This window comes from Amblyomma maculatum, chromosome 4 (assembly GCF_055883805.1).
Source record: "Amblyomma maculatum isolate TAMU_Amacu chromosome 4, ASM5588380v1, whole genome shotgun sequence".
Classification (NCBI taxonomy): Eukaryota; Metazoa; Arthropoda; class Arachnida; order Ixodida; family Ixodidae; genus Amblyomma; species Amblyomma maculatum.
In genome coordinates this window covers 52,084,616-52,109,813 of record NC_139347.1, presented here as the reverse complement: position 1 = coordinate 52,109,813, position 25,198 = coordinate 52,084,616, and the positions used below count along the sequence as shown (strand labels likewise).

The following is a 25,198-nucleotide window of genomic DNA, read 5'->3' as shown; positions in this document are numbered from 1 at the left end:
TGTAAAAAATGCTGGCTGAACTAGGCTACGACTCTGTTCACTCTGTGCAAGCAGTCATTGGTCAACGATGTTATGGCTGCTTTTATCTTTTTTGAATCTATATCTGTCCTTGGTATTTTTGGCTTTTTTTTTTCTTCGTTTCCGATGCCGTGTTTGTTTTTGCGACAGTGGACGTTAGGTGTGTTACCTGCTGCCGGGTGCTGCCACTCAAGCCTATTGAGGCTTCGGCAGGCCCGAATTTGTATCCTGTATAGAAAATAAACAATATTATTATTGATCATGCAGCGTCTAAACAGGCACAGCGGCTATGGTACATACTAAGCTGTGGGCTGTGGTCTCACTTCATTCTGGCTCTGTATAGTGCATTAGCACTAGGGCACTCAGCCCAATAATAAGCTGTTATGTATTTTTTTCAAGCCAGCTAGACCAAAAGAAATAAAATAAGACATGGCTAAAGTGCCAAATCTGGGTTTTGAAGTCACGGCAGCGTGAATAGATCAGCTTCGTTGACCACTCTACAAGAACATCATGCTATCACTGCAACTGATTGCCCATCATAGTTTTAACTGCTATCTTGCAGTGCATTGCATGTCTCGTCAACTTTCTTCCATGCGCAACGGATTCAAACACACTATCGTACTGCGCTCTTAAGTGGAGAAGGATAGACAATTGGGCGAGTTGGTATCGATTCATATTGGAAGGGCACAGCGCAAAAAGGCACGAGACGAAAGGAAGAAGACGCTCCTGTGTACGTCTTCTTCCTTTCGTCTTGTGTTTTTTTGCACTGTGCCCTTCCAATATGAAGCTCTTAAATGGACATGCTCTAAGAGGAAACATTTTTGTTAATACTAGAGCCAGATGGCCAAACATTTCACATTTTTGTCAATCTTTAGGAGCCGTTTTCAAATATGGTGTTAAATCCTGCCTGTCTAGTTTAGTTGAATTTTTGCAAGTCGTGCATTCAGAATACAAGGGTGATTTTTGTGCACCTGTTTGACATGCACAGAAAGAGAATAAAGTGTTCTGTCTATTAATTTCTTGAAGGTTCAAAAAAGTATTACTCTTTTTAAGTTGCTATTGATGGAACTACATTGATTTTGCAAATTTATATGTGTTCACAGGAAATTGCAATCCAAACTATCATAACTGTATTTTGCAAATACTAAAGAATGTCCATACAAAATTTTATAGTGATACGACATTGACAGGTCCTGCACAAGAAGACTGCTTGAAAATAAAGAGGGCTTTCTTTTTTTAACTTGGGAGCTGCAAAGTAATACATTTCTTTAGAATTCTCCTGCAGTGTATGAAGGTCCCTCGCATTGCCTCCAAAGAGTGTCCTCGATGCAAGCTTTTTTCACCATGTGACGACGATGGGACTTGGTCCCAGCAGTTTCTTTAGCAAACATCCTTGAGACTTGCAGATTGAAGCACATTGCTCAATAAAATCAATTCCTGAGAAGGAAAGATACCTAGCTTTTCAAATCTTGCTCAAAGCCTGTGTACCCCTGATTGAATCACAATACGGCAACCCGACAATACGCGGTACAGCAGCTTCAAGCCAATGGCAGCGGCAGTCTCGAGGAATGGCGCTGCAGCTGTGGGGGTCAGAAAAAAACTGCAGGAGGACTCGCAAAAGCTCTAACTGCCTGCAACAGTGCAAAATCGATAGGCACAGTGTTTGAAATTCATGGCCATGATAACAGCACCTCATTTCTGCCCATCGAGCCATCAGCTGGCGTGCTCACATCATCGCAGATTTTTATTGCTCTCACCTAGATTCGAGGCTGGGGTGGTGGACATTAAAGAGGAAGAGCTAAATATAATAAAACAAGCAAAAACAAAAAACTTAATGACAAAAAATTGCAGTTTTTCGCGAGTGTCCCCTGAAGCCCAACCTTGAAACACTGGCCTCGAACCGAAAGGGAAATAAAATGTGATGCGCTAGCCCACATGCTTTCCATGCCCCTTCAGATTCAATCTTCATTTCTCTTCCTTCCATTTCTATTTCAACATTTACTATTGTGCCCCTCCATTTTCTTACCCAATCCTTCTCTTGGCTGCTTGGATAAGTGCCAAAATCTATGATGGCTTCAGTTACAAGACAGCTCAATGTGAGATCAAAAAATGGCTATCGCCATAAATACACAAGCTCAACACTTTTAAAAGGCGCTGACACACTATAATGATGCTGTGATTAAGCATTCCAGTTTAGACGCTTGTCCAAGCAAGAATAAACGAGGTTCAATATTGGGATTCATAATTTTATTTTCTACTGATGTTGTTTACAGGCTGGCATAACTGTAAGCTCAATGGAATGTAATACCGTAGTGCTTTATTTTTCCCTAAATAAAAGCTTGTTCTACAGTAATTGTAGCTGCAAAAAAAGGAATGCGAAAATGAGCAAATAGCAAAGATCTAGACACTTTTCAACCACCGCTAAATTCCATTTAGAAAAAGGAACAGAAAGATCACCAGGCAACCAGCACAACCTTTCAAATGTGTACACATACGCTCATGTGTATATGTATATATATATATATATGTGTATAAGAAAAGAAGAATGCATACGAAAACCACATGCACTCCAATGCTGGAATTCATTCAAACACCATGAGGAAAACATAGGCCCTAAAGGGGGACACCTGAACCAATATCATGTAAGGCAGGTGAGGATAATAAAAAATATAAGAGAAGTTGCATGTTTGCAGTGCAGCCAGCATGTGTTTTGAACAATTTTCTTTTCAGTACATGTTAGTAGTGTACAGTGTTTTCTATTTAAGTACATAGGCACCACACTCACCTGGCAGACTGGCAAACATTCAATCCGTGCACATTAATATTCTGTCTTGCAAACCAGGCTGACTAGAATTGACACGGTCGCTGTGTGTTTGCAGATTTCATTCATTCAATGGCAGGATTTATAACATGCACAGTTTTCAATGGTTTTGCTCCAACCTGTTTCATACGAGTGAGCAGCCCGCTCAAACACAGTCTGTTCCGAAAGTGGGCTTTTGGAAAACACAAAGTCTTTCAGTGCCAGACGCTCTGCCTCACTTCTCACTCGGTGGAACGTCCATAGCAGAGGTCAGAACTGCACAAATGATGGCTTTCCACTGAACCTTTGCAACATCAATAGTGACATAACGGAAATATTAATTGCGAGGTCAGGGCAGCTGGAGATGGCTCTTTGAACCTGCTTGGTTTGACGCGGACAAAAATGGCAGGAGCAGTGTTTCTTATCAGCATTCATATTTCCAGTTCTGGGATGGAGTAATCAAGGTTATAAAAAGGACGCGGCCTACACAAATGGAAAACAGGACGTATCATGCCATTAATGCAGCTGCTGCTTGTGTGCTCATGTTTACATATATATAGTATATATATGTGTGTGTGTGTGTGTTTCTCTCTCTCTCTCTCTATATATATATATATATATATATATATATATATATATATATATATGTTTGTATACTTATGAACTCTTCCGACGGTCGTCACCCTCAAAACACCACCAAAACGAGATGTCAGAAATGCCTTTCCAATGCTTTTTGCATGTCTAGGAAGGCAAAAAGACTGGAACCTTTAAAAAAAAAAAAAAAAAGTAATCTGGACACATTAGGTTCGCTTTATGATAGGAGTATCTATGGACCAAGAGTAGGTCAAAACTAACAAACACACGTAAATATGAAAAATAAAATCTTGATAGCTGCTTGTGTAAGGCTTGCCATGCCCTTTCAGATGCAGACAGTGGTAAGAGCCACAAAAGAAATAGAAATGCTTTGCACTTTTAGGAAAATAAAACACTCATTGTAACTTCCCTCAGACGTAAGAAAGATGACAAAATTATTCACACACCAACAACATGCAAGTCAAAGCTTCCCATGTTTGTAGTAGCAATATTTTCCATTCTTTTATGGCTGCCACCAGCTTAAACGGATAGTTTCAGCAAACAAACAAAAAAAGTGCCTGTAAACGCCTTTCATACCGCACTGGTATGCAATCGCGCTGCAACAATTTACAACAGTGACTTCGCCCCTGGGTTTAACAAAAATGGCACATGCTACAACAGCTATGTTTCAACTGGATGGATTGCTGATCAGAAGTGCGTTTCTTCACCAAGCATGCACAGAAAGCTCTAGGGCAACAATCCTGCATGCACATTTGACACACTTCACTTTTGCACCACCTTAGGGGAGAACTGCAAAATACAAACTCAAGGAGGCTGCAATGGCATCCACCAACTGACTCCTGCAACACTGCTCTAATGAACGTGCAGCTGATGGTGCACGTTACATGGTACTATTACTCGAACATGGAAACAGTTCCTTTGCTGCAGTGCTGTCCTTGGCAAAGTCAGAAAGTGCACTGCACATGCGATCGAATCAGGCGGTGGGTTAGGTAGTGAGTCTCACATGTTACACTCCTTGCAGTCCAAAGCACTAAGCACGAAGAGTTTGAGGTGAACATTTCAGGGTCCTCTCCCCAAGTGAACAGCTTTAGGGCATTGAGTGCCTACTGATACCAACAAAGCACTTGACGTTGCCAATGATTGCACTGACAGTGAGGTCTGTACTTTTGATAGGTCCTAATTTTACCTGTCATAGAAGCGAAGTAATTTCTGTACCCTCAGTTTCCTTGCCAAAATACGACCGGACAATAACTGAACCAAAGTGTGCAATGTAAGCTTGTAGAGAATGGCATATATTTTTTATCAGCCTCCAGCTTGACTGGCAGCATGCTTTCAGCTGCATATTTCTCTTGGAGGCTCTTTTTGCAAGCTCTTTTTTTTTTTTTTCGATTTTGCAGGAGCCAGGGAAGCCAGTGGTATGTGGAAGTCTGCAAAGAACTGGCATGCAGTAAGGGAGGGGAAGTTCCGGAGAGATAGTTTCTGTTTGGAGATAGAGTCTGTTTGAGCAAATGTCATTATAACCTGGAATGACAACAGATCCTCCCCCTGTCTGGTGGAGAAAGAGAAAAATGTCCGCACTAAAAACAGCCGTCGTCTAATAGCGCTGCTGAAATTCGTGGTGCCACCGGTTGAAGTCAATGTAGAACACCGAGATGGAACCATTGGTCAGCCCTGCCAGCAGGAACCTGCAAAAACATTTGTTCAGCTGATTAAATGAACTAGAAAAATGCAGGGTTTAGTAAATGGTTGGTTGGTTTGTGGGGTTTAACGTCCCAAAGCAACTCAGGCTGTGAGAGACGCCGTAGTGGAGGACTCCGGAAATTTCGACCACCTGGGGTTCTTTAACGTGCACTGCAATTGCAAAGTAATTGCAAGCCACAGCTTAAAAGTACACCCTACCATTTCATGCTTAATACTTTTCTTGGCACGGAGATACACAACTAAGTTTCAAAAGGTATCCTTCAGTATGTCAGACAGAGAAAATGTGGCTTGAAGTTAATAAAATTAACAAAAGAGGAAAAAAAACACTGGAGTTCTTTCTTAATCTGCTCTTGAGGAAATTACAATCTGACCTGAAAATCATGCTGGTGGGAGAGAATGATGAGGTACCGAGCAAAGTGTGGCAGAAGGTCATGCGGCTAGTTGGGTTCATTATGGCACCGCACATGATGAGTTTGTGTAGAGAGGTAAAAACGCAGTTAGAAATACTGCCTTAAAATGATTTCAATGAGATGCGCAAAAGAAGGAAGGTCTTACAAGAGAAAGGCAGCTCTCTCTTTTCCTTGCTCTACTGGCATTTTTGGCAGGGCTCAAAACACTAGTGTGTTCATTGTTACACTTACATTCTATTACAATTTACTCCACCTCTTCAGTTTTTTTTTTCTGTGAAAATGCAATTGTCAAGCTAAGAAAGCAATACGACCATGCAAACTGAGTTATGCACATGTTAATTTTTCTTTAACATTGTATTAAAACTTCCATATCAGTCTGTGCTAAGCATTACATAAAGAAACATACTTCAGCCCTTGAGTTTATACTACTACATATACTACAAATGCATATACATAATGAACTACATATGCATAAACGTCATATGTAGTTCTGCAAGGGTCTTCCACAGGCTGAAATCTTGCAAGACATGCATGTTCTAGCAATAAATATTTTGCCTAGTGGTAGCGTTATGCAGTTCAGAGCCTCTGCTACTTTTGATTAAGCCATTGAGCAAGCAATTATGCATATTTGGCACACACTTACTAATTAAGTTCATTTCTGCGAGACAATTTGTAAAACTACTTACTTCTGATCATGGGACAGAGCTAAAGACCGGACGCCACCTTCGCAGGCAGGGAAGGCATACAGCAGGGCCAGGTTGAATGATCGCCACACTTCGACCACACCGCTCTCCGAGCCAGTCACCATGTACTCGCCATCGCGACTCAACGCCAGACACTGCAGGCAATCATAGCGTACACATGGCCAGGTTGTAGTCAAATGCAGTTTGCTGCGCCATTTTTATAGAAAATATCGACCATTAGACTGATAAATGGGTATCTTCAAATAGGTACTTCACCTGGCAGTAGCACTGGTTTTGTTCTGTCCAAATTTTACAGACGTGACATCTGGCGGGCTGTCTGGTTTAACACTGGAGTAATTGCAAGTGCTGGATAGTTTCGTAAGGAAAGAAGTCGGGAAAGATTTTCAACATGAATTACAGGACAGGAGGGAGCATGTGTCAGCGTCCCGTAGGCGGCTCTGAGCAAGGAGGAGATGAAGCTGCTTAATCAGGGCAGTAAAAGCGGAAGGTAGCCATGATTGTAAAGGAGCACGCATGCTAACAGTACAATACGTGTGGCGTAGCCGTTTCCGAAAAGAAAGCAACCTGCTGTAACTCTGGCTTGCCTTTTGTAAGCTAACGATGCTTCTTTTGTTGTTCCTTTGCATTTTCTTTTTTTACTCACGCCAAAAATAAACCTTCGGTTGGTTGTGCATCTAACCGTGTTGCACATATTTCCTGACTTCTTTTCTTGTAAAATAGGCAGGGTCTGCAATTTACTTCAGTGTTAAGCAACCAACTAGCTCGAGCATGAACTGTATTATACTAAATTTAGGCTGAGTACTTGCCCAATTCTGGCAAAGTGAAATTGAAGAGTGAAGTTGGCTTTATCTATGGCAACGCTGCACAGAAAAAAAAATTTGGAGGACGCTTAAGCTTCGCCTTCAAGAGTGGAACACGATAGCGTTATTACATCGCAGGGGACGCCTTCCCAGCAGAAGCGCTACGGCGCAGCGATCACGTCAGAGGCGTCCGGCATCAGACGCTGCACCTAGCAATCGCGCTGTGAGCGGAAAGAGGAGCCGCGTCGCCTAAACACCACTGTTCGAGTGACGCACGCTGGATGTTGGAAGGGGAGAGAGCAAGAAAACTTATTAAACGCAAGGGTATTGGGGCATCCTCGCACCGGTACCCGCGTGGCCCGAAGGGGAGAAGCGGGTGAGCGAAGATAGTGATCTAAAGAAAGGAAAGACGCTTGATTTACAACCCGTGAGGGTGCACGGCGAAACGTCAGGGGTGAGTGGCGCGCCACGTGTCGGGGCAGTGCCGCACATTGCGAGGAGGGGCTCTTCTGTGTTTGCCGCAAGATGGCTCTGCATGTGCGCAGAGCGCAGAAGAAATGTAGCGGAAACGTACTTCGCTACTTGTGTAACTGCGACTTCTGTAAGTAACATGCTCATAATTACCGATATACACCGCAGTATAACGTTCTACGGCATGTTTCTAAGGCAACACCGCATTCACTAGAAGCGCTTTTGTACCGCTTTCAAGCATCGAACTCGTGGCTCAGTGGTAGCGTCTCCGTCTCACACTCCGGAGACCCTGGTTCGATTCCCACCCAGCCCATCTTGGAAGTTGCTTTTTATTTATGAAGTGCATGCCGGGATTTATCGCTCACGGCCAACGCCGCCGACGACACCGGCTTTTCTGCGACACAAGCTCCTTAACGCTACCGTGTTAAAAAGCGTTTTTATACATGATTTGGCAGACCCATCTCAGTCAGGAGTAGAAAGTCAAAAGCAGACAGTAATTAACAGAAAGTGCTCCTACCCTCCCGAATAAAAGATGACACTAGTGGTAGGGCTGTTGCAAAAATTAGTTTTTTGATCTGTTGCCACAGGAAACGATGCAAACTTATAATTATTACTGACCAAATCATGCAAATACCCTGCTGGAACGTAGTATTATACAGAACTGCTGGCCAAATGTTTCATCTGTGCAAAATTTAAGCATAAACATGGCAGTGTTTTAAACAAGATTCACACTGAAGGCACCTGCATAATTTATAATAAGCATGTGTACTGTATATATAGGTTTTTTTCAGCATGTTCTAAGACCTAAGTCCTGTAGGTACACAGAAAAAGTGAAGATGCTGCAAACATGCAAAGCTCCCTTACTTGTGAGCAGTTACAACCTATGGTCTTAGTATCAGTAATTGCCATTTTCGGAGAGTGCACTGTATCGTTGCCTCAGTATGTGCCTTTCACAGACACCGATGCAACTTCATTGATAACGTCTTTTGCCTTTACTCAGTGAGAGACAAATCCTCCCGTCGCCACTATCAGTATGCTGGCCTGAGGCTTCTTGCTAGCTCTCTTGTCCTCATTTTGACTTTTCTAGAAAGCCCGTTTCTCCTGTTCTCTCTGTCGTTGGCTGTTTTAAAACAAAACAGTGTCAAAACCAAACAGAAAATATGCACAGTCAAAATTATTATGTAGATGAACGCTTTAGGGCAAATTTGTTAGGAGAAAGTGCTCTGCCACAGTTTATATTTGAAGAAAGCCGTACAAAATGCACAAGATCAGTTGCCCTCTCATGTTTCACGGTCACCTCTTTTTTTTGTGTGAGAATGAGGGATGATCAAAGCAAAAAAAATTTTGTTCTGTGGCCCGTAACAAACGCAGTCACCTTCAAACTAAAGCCCAGCGTATATCTATGATACAAAGCAACATGCCCCCCCACACCACAGTGCCATTTCTAAAAGCTTATGTATGGTGCCAGTGTGCCTGAACCTCTGAGCCCTCGGGATACTTTCTTGAACAGGGCTAGCAACCCAAAACTCCAATCCACAAGGCCCTAGCACTTGCAATTGTTGCAGCACCTGAATGTTGTCGTGATGGGACTCGGAGCGCAATCGGCGGCCATTGATGGTGAAGTTGCAGAGGCTGCCTAAACCGTAGCAGACGACCACCATGCCCTCGCGGGACAGGGCACAGAGCTCAGGGGTGCCAAAGCGGTCAGGTGCCTCCAAGGACCGTAGCAGGTCACCGCTGGTTGTGTGGACCAGCACTGGACCAGCTGTGGGTGAACAGTAAGCACAGTGTGTTTGCTCATCTAATGACCTTAAACATCATCACTAACTGTCTCAAAGTACAGACACTGCTCTTCAAGTTACCATATTTACTCTAATATAAAGAGTTTCTTTTTTCAAGGTTTTTGGGTCAGAGTTTACACTCGCATCATAATCGAAAATTGGAATTCAGATGGCTTGAAGCAGTGCGGGAGCGGAGCCATATTGAATCTGTCACCACTCTGTTTCGGTTTCCGTGGTTTTATAATGCTATGTTGCCAACATTGGGTACCAGGGAAGCCAAATCAGCCAAATCCTAATCCATCCAAGGTCAAAACATTGTTGCTTTTTGCTCGTGTCACCTTTATCCCCTCGCTTGTCGCATCTTTCGCAGCGGATTAGAGCGGTTACTTCTGTTATCGTGATCGCAACGCACTGTGTACAGTACGATGCTCGCTTCAAAAGAAAAGCTATTCTGATAGCAGAAAAAAATCAAACTCCGCGGTAGCTCGATCGCTAGACCTTAACTAATCTACCGTACTTGGGTGGTGGATGCAGCGGGAGTAACTTTTAACTGTGAGCCTGACCACAAAGGCTTCAGAAAACTGTTCCCGCGAACTCAGCCTCCAACGAGATGACAACGACGAATGAAAGTTTTTGATTAGACTGCCAGGGCCACAATGTCTATTAATGAAACTTTTTCAGGCACTTACCTCGTGTTAAATTTGTGGTTTTATTTTTTTTCCATTGGACAATATGCAAAGTTGCCCCCCGCATTATATTTGCGGTCGCATTACATTCTAGTAAATATGGTAAACAAAATCAAGAACTCTAAAAATTGGAAACTGCCTCCTTTTCTTTCATCCCATCTATTTTAACATAATTTTTGCATGAGCAGCATCAGCAATTACATACTTTGCTGAATGATTTTGCACATTTTCATACGAATGAAACTGTATATTAGTTATAATGGTGCCAAAGAAGGGTGATCAAGGAGCACTATTGGTGCTTGATGTCAATAAAAGGACTACACAAATTGGTATACAGGGCCAGAAGTCTAAAACTACCACAGGAAAGATGGGAAGGTGGAGAGGGAGAAACTGCTGGCTCAAATGCCTCTCTGAACACTGCTCACTTTCCACAACCTTAGAAATTACCATGTTCACTCCTTTGCACCAATGATATTTCAGCAAAGTCACCGCAACAAATTTCACTAGGGAGACCGACACTGTAATCTATAACGCGCATAAACTAGTACTGGTGACCACACCAAATCTCAAAAATAAGATCAGAGCCTGAGCAAGGCCATTGGTGGATAGTAGGTATGTTCGATTTTCAATCCCAGGCAGTCTCAGACTAGCTGTCATGAGTCTGGCATTCGATTTTTCTCAGGCAGCCCAAAAGCTCTGCCAACCAGCACAGCTCCCGGAAAAGTAGTACTTTTGGTGTTCCTGCAGATGATACTGCGCGTTAAACTATGACATGAGCTCTGTAGCTGGTCTTTAAGCAGCTGTAAGACATTTAAATCTTGCACCCTCATTGCTCATGCTGCCAAGAAGTTCTTCACCTGTTTCGTGATATTTTCAGTGCACAGGCCAGAAAGCGTCGCAAGCGAGCTACTGTATGCTGGGGCAGCTAATGCTTGTTATAGTAAATGCTTTTGTCTGCTTTCGAGTGCAGTGAGCTTTTTTCGAACGGCAACAGCAAGCAAACCCTGCTAAACTGAGTTCTATCAAACGCTTCGCATTCAGGCATGTTGCTCCCCATTCACGGAGAGCATCGAACAATTCACGCCTCTGTTGTCTATCTTTAGTATCACACGCATGTGAGGAGATAAACGTGCGCGTGGTATCAGTGCAACAGAACTGCATCGTGGTGACTGATGATTGACATCGTGATGATGGCGGGAGCCAGCAAGGTCATGTGACCATAACGCTACTTCCTGTCAGAGTGGAAGCCAAGACTTGTCAGCGAGTAGTCCGGAACTAAAAAATCCATTGACCTAATGACTACCATAGCTGTCCAGCCGAAAAGAAAGCCACTCAAAAATTAATTCTACATCCTACTTCATCTTTAAGCTGTACACCGCCCTCACTGACTACCTCTCATAAAACTTAAAAGAAGAGTCACTGTGCCTGCTAAAAAACAGTTGGCTTTCAGTGTTTGGCTGCATGCAAAGCCAGCAGGAAAACAAAGATCAAAACCTGCGCACATTTTGATCCACTGATAACCAGGCCAAGTTCAGCAGAAACCACAATGCAGGTGACTTCATTCTCATGGCCAGTCAGAGTAGCTCGGGGTGTTGGAATGTCTGCAAGAGTAATACATGATGTCTTAAAGTAGGAAATACTAATTTATCTTCACTTTCAACTTGCGTTGTACAGTTAAAGAAGAAATCAGTTCCGGCAATACTCACTTGAACCTTTGAATGAAATTTAAAAAAAGAGTGCCTTGTTAACATTAGGTGCCGAGCCCAGGCAGGCATATTAGTATTTCAATGTTTTTTATCTTTCACTGTGAACAATAAAACTAGACTTAGCAAACCTAACAACTTGGTTACTGTGATTAGGCATACCATATGCACTTCCCATATCCAGTTTTAATAAGACTAGCTTTAAAAGGCGAGGCACTGTAAACACGGAGCATCAGCAAATACAACAGATCACTATGAGGGCAAAATGACAAATGAAAATGATTCTTCCAGTCTGCAACACCACTCTCCATGACTAACAATGTCACGAGTAAAATGGGATGGCTTGTAACCGAAATCTACTCACCAGGGTTTGCATTGTCCCCAGCAATGGTCTGCGTTCGTGCATTCCAGTGCCACAGCAGCACAGTGCAATCTTCAGAGCCAGACGCGATGTAGCAGTCGGAGGTGATGTTGCACTCGGACCTAGCCAAGCAGGTGACCACTCCAAAGTGGCCATACACTATCTGGATGATCTTAGCTGCAACCAAAGTTGTGAACGGAAGAGGGTCAGGAACAGTCAGTTGACCCTAGCTCTTTTGGTTGCCATTAGTAATGACAACAATACTTCAGACTGTTGCCTATGATAACTATTAATCAATGCTTTCATAAGTTTGGTTTGATTTCTATAGTTTACCATCTCAAAAATGTCACAGTAGGGGCTCTGGAAATCATGACCACCCGGGGTTCTTTTCACACGCACTGACATGCATTGTACGTGCACATCTTGCTGATCTCTTCCACTGAAAAGCAATTGCTGCAGCCGGGATTTGACTCCATGTCCTTGGGCTCAACAGTCGAGCCCCATAACCCCTGAGCCACCGCAGCGGGGCCTTTCATAGGATATAAGCAGTCAGTGCAGACCAACCAATAATAATGGTTATGAGGAAAGGAAAGGCACACTAACTGTCTCAGTCATGTTGGACACCTGAACCATGGCATGAGGGAAGGGATGAAATGAGGGAGAGATGAAGAGTTTGACCACTTGGGATTCTTCAGCCTGTACTGACAATGCACAGTACACAAGTGTTTCTGCAGCTTTCCTTCACCAAAACTACTCAGCAGAACGCCATTGCCACTGACTCACCACAGGAGGTAGACTGCACTATGCTGTTCATCGAGTCTCCACGGTATGTTATCCTAGACCTGTATTTAAATTTATTGTTATGACTACTACCTCTTCATGTCATGCAACTCATGCAACACATTTAATAAAATATTTTCTTGTTTCTGCTGATGCATTCCATCAAACTGAACACATTTTATGCATTCAGAATAAAACATACAGTGTCCCAGAGTTTCTTAGACAAGAGTTGTTGGCTGCTTAGCTGCACTTGGAGCTGTAAAGCATGAATATGTTATGAATTAATCTACTATAGTAAAAAAAAATCTCAAATCTTAACAGCCAAAATGACTGCATCAGCTGGTATTCACATCAAAGTCGGCAAGGCAACACTCATAAGTCTCTCCATAATGGCAGTGGGCCAAAGTTCATCGCAGCACTTTAGCATTTGTTCATGTCTTCAGGGTAGCAGGTAAAAATATGGAGCAAAATTTTCTCCCCAATGCCTCATCGTTTACTTGGCTAGGACACACCAATTTTTTAAAGCCTTGGTTACAGTTAGACAGGACACCTTGTATGTGCATCAACCTGTGTACGTGTGTTTGTATATTAGTGCATGCCACGTTGTATGCATGCCACCAGGTTGTGCCCACCGTATGTTTCCTACGTGCAGTAGGTCACTAAGAGTGTCACATTTAACATGATACACAATCAGAATTTGTTGAGAGTTCAAAAGCAGTAGCCAAGAATTTGCACTAATTGGGAACATATAAACCAAGAGAAGATAAAAAGGTGAACCTCTATGGGACATTTTCATTGCCCAACAATTTTGAACGTATGAACCAGTGGCTTATCAATTCCATTGCAGTCTTGTATTTCCTGTACAGTGCTGATCAGCTTCATGACTTTTGCAATGCATGTACCAAGCACATTGGTACTAGTACACCTGGACCCATGTACCCATGTGCATGCTTCAATATATATTTTAGCTGCAATGCTCACCTGACTCAGTGGCGAAGACACGGAAGCTTTTGTCCCAGAAGCCACAAGCCACAAGGAAGCGGCTATCCACAGTGGTGACAAAGCAGCCACTGCGCATCCGCACATGCTGGCTGAAAGTGTCCCCCAGGTGTCGCTTGTGCGGTGCCACGTTCATCACTGCAACATACCACAACGTGCAGCTTAGTCCCCAGCCACTGCTTTAGTTCACTATGGTACACTGCTTGCTAGGGTGCTAGAAAATAATGCTATAAGGAAATTAAATAGGATAACAGAGATAAAAATATATAGATTTCTAGGTAATATGGAATCCTTGTGCTGGCAAATAGCTGGGAGCAGGAGCAAGTACTTTCAGCTGTAGGATGGGCATGCGAGTATTAACATCTCAAACAACATAAGCGCTATGAGGCTATGCGGGGCATCATAGTGGAGGTCCCCAGACTAATTCAGACCAGCTGGGGTTCTCAACATGCGCTAATATTGTACAGCACACAGGTACTTTTGCATTTCATCTCCACCGAATACGGCTAGTGGTTAGGATTCAATCCTGCAACCTTGGGATCAGCAGTCACTGATGCAAAATGCATGATACTGACTATCGGTCCCACAGAACAAAGCACAACATTAATTTCATCTAGCCACCGTGACACTGCACAGACTGTCTCACTTACTGAGAAGAGGATCCATGGCAAGAGGAAGTTGATTGGCCTGTGGCTGGTTAGCGTCGGAGTACGTTGGTGAATGCATTGGTGCTGCAAAAATGATGGGAACACAAGTTTATGCAGCTTGTGAACAGTGATAACTAATAAGAACCCCAGTGACAATATGCATCACCATATCCACTTAAAAGTGAAGAGAAAAGATCACTACAACTGTTTCAGCAGGACATGGGTGTCATACCTCCCAGCCTTAACCTTAGTTAATGGTCACAGTGTGCCAAGTTGGCACCAACTATATCAAAACCACTAGAAAAGCCAACAGCTAAGCATCAAAGAAGGTTATTATGCCCGAAGTGGTCCAAAGTTATCAAAGATTCAAAAACGCTTGTATAATAAATCAAACTTATGCTTGAAATCAACTATGTGCAGAACGCGCTGAGAATATTCATTCTGAACCATTAGCATGGAGTATGGAATGCACGGAATGGAGTATGCATGTTTGACACTGTGCTGTTGTGGTATAAGCAGGCAAAAGTTGTGAGAGCAAGAGGAGAAGCTCTGGCACGTTTGTGGTAATCGCGTAGTGGAAGTGCTTGTGGTAGAGCATCTATGTCTTATTTGGGAGGTGCTGAGTCTGATTCACTGCCGTCGGGTGCCCGTTGGTTTTTCAATTAGTACAAGATTTCCCAATGCCTTCTGCTCGAATCTTTTGGGGTGAAATGCTTGAGAAAAGGCTTTTGGACCCAACACATTGTGGTGTTGGGTCAGTGATTCATTACGAGGCAAGTTAATCCACCTCATGTCTTGCAAGTTAATTTGTGACCCCTTTTTCGTTTTTCTCATCTGCTGGTTTGTTTGAAACATGATTATTCTGTTCTAACTATTGTGCCTGTCCTTTGCACAAAAGTGACAGCAACTCTCAGAAACTCATAGCAATCATGATCACTGTGGTCATCACTACTTACCAGAGTAATTGCAGTTCCACCGATTGACAGCAAAGTTCTGGTTGCACGTAACAGTAACAACGGAGGGCAGTGGCAACTGTGGGTATGTATTGGCCGAGATGTGGCAGATGGGTGAGTTGGACAGGAACTTCATGATCATACACAGCTCTTCAGTCACTGGTGAGAACATCATTGGGCTCTGCATCGAATCACCACAAAGAATGATGATGTAACATAGGGACATCCCTTCCTTCCCAACAATATCCATCTCAGTGTTGTTGTTCTACTTACAATGTGCATCGCCGAGCTGCGAGGTGGGTGAGGTTCCATCAGAAGCTGTGAAGGAGTCTGGCCAAAATTCTTGATCTGGTTCTCAATGGCCTTTAAGGAAAAGAAGGCAAGGCATTACCATTTTAGCATTTTCTAGATAAGAGCACAAACTTAAAGATAGAGGTGCAAGCAAAAAATGTCATGCATTGATGGCCTAGCATTCCAGGTGCCAAATACTATTGGGGGACAGGTGAAATTCAAATGAAAAATTTAAATGAACACAGCAGCATGAAATTTTAAACCAGTCACATTAAATACCAATACGATTAAATTACTGGCATGGTAAATTACCACTCTGAAATACAATGACTACTGTTTGAAAGTAAATATTTAGCACATTCACATTTCCTTTGCTTTGGTCTTTATCCTTTTGAGGCATTGTCTGCCGTTTAGCTTCAGGAAATCCTTTTTTTTTTCTTCACACAGTAAATTTGTGCTGACTTCAAGAAAGCCAATTAGCAGGTTTTAAATGTGAAACTGTTAACTGTTTTGATACAAATAAATACAAAGCATCACAATGGTTTGAATTGCAACACTGAGACACCAGAGTTTGCCAAATTAGTACTTGAAGGTCAGGGGATAACATTTTTTTTTTTTTTGAGCTTCAAGTGATAATACATATGGCAATGAAACAAATTATGCCTTCAGCAGTGATAAAATCTGTCTGTGTGAATGATGTTGAAGCACAAGCTACTGAGAATGCTGCTTTGAGAAATATAAGTTACTGTGTTCATTAGATGACAAAAATATTATACTTGGTGGTGACATGAGTGCTAAATTTGGCTGAAAAAAAAAAAAAAAAAAAAGATCACTGCTAGCTTTAGCACCCTTGCAGAAGAAGCTGACCTTTTCATAGCGGCACACAATGCCCAGCTAGTGGTAAAACTCGCAAAAACTGCATGGCAATGCCATCTTCCTACTCCATCTGGGGTCAAGGCAGCAGCTAGGGGGACTCTGCAGGCCTATCAGTTGGCTCCTTTTTATGTGCCGTGTTTATGTTTGGTGAATTGTAGAATGGCACTGCAGCAGTGCTGAACATGTGCTAGCACATCGCTCTATGGCAAGTGCCACTTTCAGTGCCATGTCTGGGCAAAGCAATATAAAGAAAAAAAAAAAAAAGCCACCCGCAGGACTGCAATCGCATCTGAGCATTTAGGCGAGAAGCAGCGCTACAACTCAAACCTTGCATAGGGGTGAGCCATTTGATAACTACAACGATTCGCTTGCATACAAGCAGGCCGGATCCTGGGGGGACGCAGCATAAACGAAAACGCGGCGATTGTAAGCCGTAGCAATGGCTTCTCCACACGTCACTGATGTAAAGGGGGCGAAGCATGCAGAAGCAACCAAGAAAGCGATTTCAACTAGTCATTGCAGTCTACAAACCGGATTGGTTACTAAATCTCTTCCGCGCTTTGAACAACGCAAATATGGACTGAATTTTGCGAGAGCTAAAACGGGAACTGTTGATTCTGGATGCCTACATACTAACCTACACTTTATGCAGTGAAAGTCTCAATTCTAAATGCCTTGTACCTCATTCAACAGTTAAAATTTTCAAAATCAAGCAGTTTGGATCATACGTCTTCCCGGATAATACGCTTTTTCTCGAATTAAAAAAAAAAAAGCGTATCAATGAGGTTTTACTGCATTTGTCTGCATCCTAGTTCACACTCCACATATGTAAAGAAAAAAAATGTGACAAATCAGGAAAAACAAGTGAAAATTACACTACTGCCCGCTCACTTGTGTAGGCTGAACTGCCTGCCTGAAATAAATAAATAAAGTACCACTGCAGCATGAATGATTAGCATTGCTGTATACGAATGAAGCACCTCTGCACAATGTGCATGTACACTAACCTCTTTCATGACAGTGTCCTTCATGTTCTCGAGGTCGACGCTGCCCTCATATGTAAGGTAATAAAACACATTGGTGCTTCTGACAGCTTCTGGACCTGCATGCAATAATAATTCATACAAACAAATGGTGTCATATGCCAGAGATAACGCACAGTAGTAGTATGCACAGCATTCACTGTAATAAAATGCATGTGGTTATCATCATACTATGTACACAAAGCCGAAGCTTGCCTTCATTAACATAAATTAGAGAAGACCTTATCTATCAATACATATCAAGACATACGCTCCTATGTATTCTTTTTTTTTTTTTTTTTTTCGGAAAGTTTGCCACAAGGCATAAGTTGAGAAAGGGGGAATGGGATGCAGGGGATTCATTACTAGCCATGCACATGTCATTAAGGAAGTCAAAATAAGAAAATTTTAGGTGCATGTTTCTTTCTTCGGAATAGTGTGCAAGAAATTTTTCCATGCAGTTTCAGTTTCAAGCACTGAACGCAGGCTGGGACGTCGCAGATTAGTCCCGATCATGTGAGTAGTCATGAAAGAAAAAGAAAACTGCCATAGGATCACTGCTTATTCATTTTTTTTTGTGATTCCAGTTCCTGGGAAGGCTTGCACAAGAGTTGTTACGAATTAGAAGGAACTAAGCAGCGACCATAATGTATTTTTTGTGTGCCTCAAGTGACCTCAACGCACCTTCGACATCGCATATACATAGTACTGTTCTGCAGCTGGAACCAAAACCTAAACTATGATAGAGAGAAAACAGCAGTTATAAGTTACCAATTTTCCGCACAATCCATGTTGGTGTTCGCAATTTGTGGCACATCATTCCAAAGACAGAGCAGAACAAAAATTTTACTCGACAGTGAAGGAAGATAGCAATCATCCTTGACAGCAATCTGAATATACATAATGTCAAGGCCACAAAAACACCAGTGCGCCAGTATTCCGCAAGTTCATGAGTAAAAGCTTGAAATTTCATATTAATGCTTATTCCCTTGGCGAGCCAGAAACACAGAAACCAGCCCAGCACAGAAACCAGGCAGCACTGAAGTATAAACAAATTGCATAAACAAACACATCCGGTAAGCACTGACGCATGGCAGCGCGCTTATGCTCGTGCATGCCCACCCATTACAAAGGGAATGACCGAGAAATCATCACCTTACTACCAGCACTCTTAACGCTCAGTTTGAGTGTCACCGGGCGGCGCCCAGATACCGCCTGCATTTTTACTCCTCACTCGAAGCACGGTTAAAAATCCTCGCAGCAGTGCATAGAACTATGCTGACTCCATGGAAACGCACGCGACGCTCCCACGGCGAGTGGCGCCATCGCACCGTTCGAGACCGCATGCGTTCCGCCGGCGCGCGCTCAATCGATCACGGCAGAGAGGGAGGTCGGCCCACAGGTTGATTCCTAATGGACCCTCCTTAAACAGTGCGACACGCGCGCGCGCGCCTCCGCCGCCGCATATGCAGAGAGACGTGGACGCAGTCAGCGGGCCAGACCATTCAGAGTCGTCCCCTCGGCAGACGGATGCGCGGTAAAGGGCCATTCAAGAGGCGCGGAAAACAAAGCCGAAAAGATTTGCTAGACGTTCGGTATTGAGCAGTGTACCCCCGCGGACAAAAGCGGTATATTCCACGCGCTGCGAGAAAACTGCCCGCCAGATTTTTCCGACAGAGAAGCAGTTATTTCTGAGATATGCATAATGTACCCTCCTTGATATACTTTCCATCTAGTCCAAGCAATTTTGTGAGGCATATTTTTTTTTAATACTGAAAAAATGCAATCGTTGCGATTCGCGTGGAGTATAACACTTTCGTCCGCGACTGTACAAATTGTGTACGACGCTAAATGGGGCCTCACCACGTGCACAGGAAAACCACTAGAATGGACTGCCGTCCACGTTAGAAATAAGGAACGGGTGCGGGAGGGGGGAGGGGAAGGGGGGATAAATTTTTGGTGCTTGCGGATTCTTTGATGACGTGCAAGGCCAGCGGTGCTTACTATACGAGGGGCACTTCTAGTAGAACAGTAAAGCACGCTGCAAGGGTGTGACGTCAGCCCAACATCGTCCGTTTCACACTGTTAAAGAAACCACTGTGCGCAAGAAAGACGCGGCGACTGCCGCAGACGACTGGCACGTACAGTGCAGGCAACTGAAGGCAATTCAGCTCACACGATTGCGGCGCACTGGCCGCAAACGCGGAGTCTCGACTGGTCGTTCGCCTGTGGAAGTCACCAAGACGGATGACCGCGCGGGATACTTTGGCCCCGCTGGGAGATTCCCCGCTCTCTGAACAACGCGTGGTCCCCGACACCCCGCTGCGAGCATGCTGGGAAACAAAACGCAGAGGGGACGAACCGGACGCGCGCCCACTACGCAGCGGCTGCTCAGGCGCGTCGACAAATTGCTGTGCTGCGCACCCGGGAGCGCCGTATATATACACGCGTAGTAAGCACACAGCGCAGCGCGTGACGTCAGTTTCGTGCAGCGGTGGGGACCGTTGTTCCCTCCATTTTTGGCGAGGAGTTTAAGGGCCAGGATCTTCCTACGGTAAAATGCATGCACGGTACAATTCCGGTACAAAGACACTCGAAATTCGCGCCTACAAGCTGTAGGTCAAGTTGCTTCGTATTATATATATCTTATCTTTGAAATTCACCTTTTCAGAACCCAAACAGCACTGAAACATTACAGACTTGCTTTTTTGTTTTGTTTTGGTTAAACGTAATTTAATAATATCAACGTCCTTTATTTTTCTAAATTTATCTAATGCACAAATAAACTTTGAATCAGCTTTTTTCTAGCATTAATCAAATATTATAACAACATAATTGCGACGTTGTCGAAAATAGCAAACCAACCCTGCTCGAGTATGCGCGCCTTGGGCCAGTTAAGGTACAAAACTATCAGCCCTTTGCAAAGACAACAAACAGGGCGACATTTGAGCTCCATATTATCGCACGACATGCATGGAACTTATACACTCACCTCTGAATGGACACCGCGAAGTCAAGCCTATAGCTGTTAAAGAGCAGTGCCCCATGAGTGCATTATTGTGCCAGAAAGCTTTGCTGATTACCCATTCGTGTCTTTCAATCTATGGCTGACACAATTCAAGAGATTTATTTGCAGACTAATTCTATTAAAGAAAAAAAAAACAAAAAACAAAAAAAGAAACCAGCGATGGGAAAAGTTGTCTGACTTAGTGGTTCTTATAGCTATAATTCAAACATTATAATAATGTTTAGAACAATATATTAAACAATGTTTATCTGAAATGTGAAACTAAAGAAAACACATTAATGAAAAGCCAACATTAAAATGCTTACTTTGGATGCTAAGTCAATGCTTTTTTCTGTATAACTTAACATTATTCGCTAATTTGTAAAATTAATGTAACATTCTAATGCAACACAAGTCAAATGCTACCTGCAGGTGAGTGTATCTCAGTGTATTTTCTTTCTCAGGCTTGTCAACTTCCGTTCGACCCTGCATTTGTACCCTCTATAAAGTGATTGAGACTTGCAGTCCTGTCAGGCTCACTGAAGATGGCTGGCTATTCTTCCTATATTCGTATGGACATCATCCAGTTTAACCAGAGTTCTCTCCATTGGCCCCCAAAGAGAGAACATGACAACACTGCCCCCATCCAACTCATAAGAAACATCAGGCAAGAACCAATTCCAGTAGTACTCGTTTTTCTTTTATACGTCTATTTCACTTTTGTGAGAAAAGGATAATAAAAAAAGAATATATGTTAAGCTCCGCCTTTCATTAATCCTATGATGCGACAGCGTTAGAGGCTCATCTTGCGGATTCGCGTTCGCGTACATTCTCCCCTCACCGCTATGCGTTCACGCCGGCTTCCGAGCACGCCAGTGACAATTTATGCTGCGAGTTCAAATATCCCGCCTTTTCGTATTCTGCTATGTGATGGCCAACCAACGATACTTTAAAGTTTTTCTGTTTTATTTTTCGTTCAAATCTCCCGCAATTTAGATCTGCTGCATGCTCGCATGGCGGCGCTTCAAATTACGGAGCACACAGTTGTTGTAAGCTACTCCATGCGATAAACCACACTACATAGATATAACGTCCTCAACCAAGCCGTACGTACCTGCGTTCCCTGCATTCCTCTAAAGGGCCAAATATATGTGATGCTCATCGTGAAAGTAGTTATTCCGTCTCGCCACTAACCATTCCCCGTGTGCTATATACGACAAGGGTCTGTGATTGCACCAGCCAATCACAGACCAATCCCGTGCATGCAAGAAGGTTTGCAAGATCGAGTCCTGGTTCGTTACAACAGGGCTTAGACAAGCTCAACACTAAATGTCGTTACTTAACAGCGCCTATAGCAGAAGACAGTAGAAGAGCTAAAAATATATATTACAAGTAGGGATGCGCGAATATTGAAATTTTTGTATACGAATCGAATACGATAATTGGGGAAAAAAATTCCTTCGAATGCGAATATGAAAAAAAAAAATGCCTTCGAATATCAGGGAAAAAAAAAAAGATAAAAAATAAAAAAAAATTCGGCCTTTAAAGGACTAAAAAAAAAAAAAGTCAGTTTTAACCAAAAGCTCGAATTACTGAATAGGCCTGAAAAAGCTGCCGAAAACAGTTCGCATCACAGCAATATTATCTGACAAACACCTGCACCGATCAAGGTCTGCATTTTAGATGAAACCGAAGCAAGAACGACATTTTTTCCCGGTTTCGTCCAGTGCTTCGCTTTGCACGCTGTCCGGTAGGCCCTCTTCACAAAACGGCCCCGTCGAGTTTTGAGGATGCTTCACTGCACGCAATCAAGTATAGCGGTGAAGCGTACAGTGCGGAGAACTGCGGAGAATTCGAAAATTTTTTGGCGTATTCGGTAATTTTCGAGTGTTCAGAAATTTTGAATATCAGTTTTTCGATGACTAATCGAATAACAAATATATTCGATTCATATCCGACATTTCGAATATTCGCACGCCCTTACCCAAAAGACACTACTAGGAAGTGCTACTCCTTGGACCGGTTGAGCCTTTGGCCTAATAAGCAAGAAACTGACAGTCCTGTGCGTTCGCTTTCGGCACCCTGCGAAGGATTCGGCTATATCACTCTGCGCTCGGTTCAGCTAGCACTCGGGGCACGATGCAGCTAGCATTCTGCGCTCAGTTTGGGCACATTGCGCCAGGCTTGATGACTTCATTTTTGCCAGCATGCACGCAGTTTGCCACCATACGCCTGGCGTGGGTACCCTGTGCGGTTTGGACACTCGACCGCAGTGACGCCCTTTAGTTTTAACAGCTGCATTTTCAGGCCTCTGATAACTTTACGGCATGACGTAAATTCGAATGTTGCCAGCATGCACGATAAGACTAAAACGTGCAACTCCTTCTAGTGACGTGAACAGCAAAGAACTTTCGAGCCAGCAATATACATTTTACTAAGTTAGACTCAGCACCACCACCACATTCCCAAAGAAGCAGCGCGTGGAAACAAACTTACTCGCTCTCCTACCGGAACCTAAAGACATCACAGGGAGAACAAAACAAAAGCACACAAAGCAAATAAGCGTCAACAGAAAAGCAAGCGCACATGCGCCAAACACTCCCATAAAAACTAGCGACAAAGGTATTAAGGGTGTACTAATACATAAAAACATAGAAAGGACGGGCTAAGCGAGAAGTGTCATGTGCTGACATTATCGCCAAGGGGCCGAGGCTAGAACTCTTTTTCGGCCCATTTCGGTCACTCGCTTATCCATCGCTATGGCCCCTTTATACTTCGTTTCATACATCAGGTGCAACGCAGCGAAAGCTACGCAAGTAGTCCGCCAGAAACAAAAAACAGGAGGCGTATCACTACGCGCTCGTTCTGTAGGCGAGTGGTTCCTGCTGAAACGGGCTCTATTCCGAGCATACACGTTTGCAATAACATGCTTCGCATGCTTAGACATCTTCACAGAGCGGATCTTATAGAAAAAATGCGCACCAAAGAACCATTTTCTCAAAAAGGGATGCACAGCGCGGAGGGCACAGCCAGCACCATCTGGTGGCACAGCTGGCAAGGTTGCGGGGCAGCGAAACGCGGCACGAACAAAAACGAAGGTGCTTTTTATGAAGTTGATGGCAAATGTAAAATGTATTAAGCTTGCAGACAAAGCAACTATTATTTTCTCTCGTCAAGAGCAGGCACTATTTTTTATCGCGGATGCGGAAAGCGCGAACAAGCGCTGTAGCTTTGGTAGTGTTGCACTTGATGTATGAAACGGAGTATAGTTTGCGTCGCGGTTAAGCGGAGCTAAGCACATCACTCGCTACGTATTCGACGAGAGGTCTGGTCTCGGATAAAAAACACGTACTTACTCAGAAAGTCTCAAATATTGAAGTAAATATTATTACGAATGTATCTCTGGAGTTTATAGCACCGTGAACGTCCCAAGCAAGCACTACGAAACGCATGCCACATGAGACACTGTCACGCTCACACAAATGTGCGCGTCCCAGGCATACACGCGCGCACAGCGAAAGACGAGACTGAATCTAACACAAAGCGTCTGTATGCAAGCATTTTTTCGCAGTAGCAACTCCAAGATGTGAAATTCGGTCGAAGACTAAGAAGTTTTCGTTCGAGTAGCCTTGTGACACACAACATGATACAAATGTGGCATAACTAGCCCTGCAGTAATTAAGAGCACGGATTTTTAACAGCGACTGCACGCTTAACGTGTCCCACGATATGTTGGCACCGAAGGGGAAGCTTGGGCCGCCAGACCGGGGCTGCTCGCCGTTCGAACAGTGAGAGATTAGACGGCACTTTGGCCAGCCGTGTAGTTTCCACTTCGGCGTCATCGCTTTGCAGAATTACTCAGGAGGCCAATTAGCGAGAACGAACCTCAGGCAGTCGTAGATCTGGCCAGAGAAGTAAAACGAAAGGAAGAGTTGGACTCAGCATTCCTTCCTTCGCTTTCGTACAGAGCTGAAACTAAAGCACGGAGACGCGCGCTGAAGCTGATGATGCTATAAGCCGGCACCGGTCACGAGCCCGACAAGGGGCTCGGCCGTGGTGGTGGGCAGGTAAGATGAGCGGCGCCCAAGACGAATAAGGTCATTAACGAGCAACGCATGTGGGCAGCGGCCGGTGGGGGGGAGACGACGACGTATCTCGGGCCCATTAAACCAGATGGGCTCATGGGCGAGCGCCCCTAATCGAAACTCGAGCAGGACCAGTTGGCGCTCATCGCCCACAACGAACGCCGTGCACTGCGCGCACGCACTCGCGCGCGCAGGTCGAGTTACGCGCGAGCTCCACTGTATGCGCAGGGCACCCGCCCTCCCCGCCGTGACGACGGCAGAGACGACGACGAAGCGGCGCCGGCGGCCGCAACGCAAACAGAGCCACGCCCCGCGATCACGATTTTAATTAGCCGCCACCTAGACCGACGACGAGGAGGAGGATGAGCGAGGAAGAAGAGCTCAGCCTCCTCCTCACAGATCCCGCTACAGAGGGAAGCTGCCCGGCACGGTGTGTCCGGCGAACGAGAGATGGCGCGCATGCTTCTGCCTTCTGTGTAGTCGTCTGCGTTCTTAGAACTGTGCAGCAC

At 44.0% G+C, this 25,198-nt stretch overlaps 1 protein-coding gene across 4 annotated transcripts in view; it reads right to left on the bottom strand.

The window, feature by feature from the left end:
- Positions 1-2,243: 2,243 nt before the first annotated feature.
- The window catches only part of rg (A kinase anchor protein rugose), a 286,244-nt gene continuing 263,289 nt past the window's right edge, over positions 2,244-25,198 (bottom strand). For 2 of the 4 annotated variants that reach the window (XM_084601425.1, XM_084601426.1), the window contains exons 43-53: positions 23,101-23,118; positions 17,583-17,677; positions 15,682-15,771; positions 15,412-15,589; positions 14,459-14,539; positions 13,791-13,946; positions 12,033-12,206; positions 11,468-11,566; positions 9,067-9,263; positions 6,210-6,361; positions 2,244-5,097 (exon numbers count right to left, since the gene is read on the bottom strand). In XM_084601425.1, the coding sequence (XP_084457551.1) occupies positions 5,007-5,097; positions 6,210-6,361; positions 9,067-9,263; positions 11,468-11,566; positions 12,033-12,206; positions 13,791-13,946; positions 14,459-14,539; positions 15,412-15,589; positions 15,682-15,771; positions 17,583-17,677; positions 23,101-23,118 (1,331 nt within the window). In that variant the 3' untranslated portion in view covers positions 2,244-5,006. The remainder of the gene's footprint in view (positions 5,098-6,209; positions 6,362-9,066; positions 9,264-11,467; positions 11,567-12,032; positions 12,207-13,790; positions 13,947-14,458; positions 14,540-15,411; positions 15,590-15,681; positions 15,772-17,582; positions 17,678-23,100; positions 23,119-25,198) is intronic. The other 2 variants (XM_084601427.1, XM_084601428.1) reach the window with 1 other exon arrangement.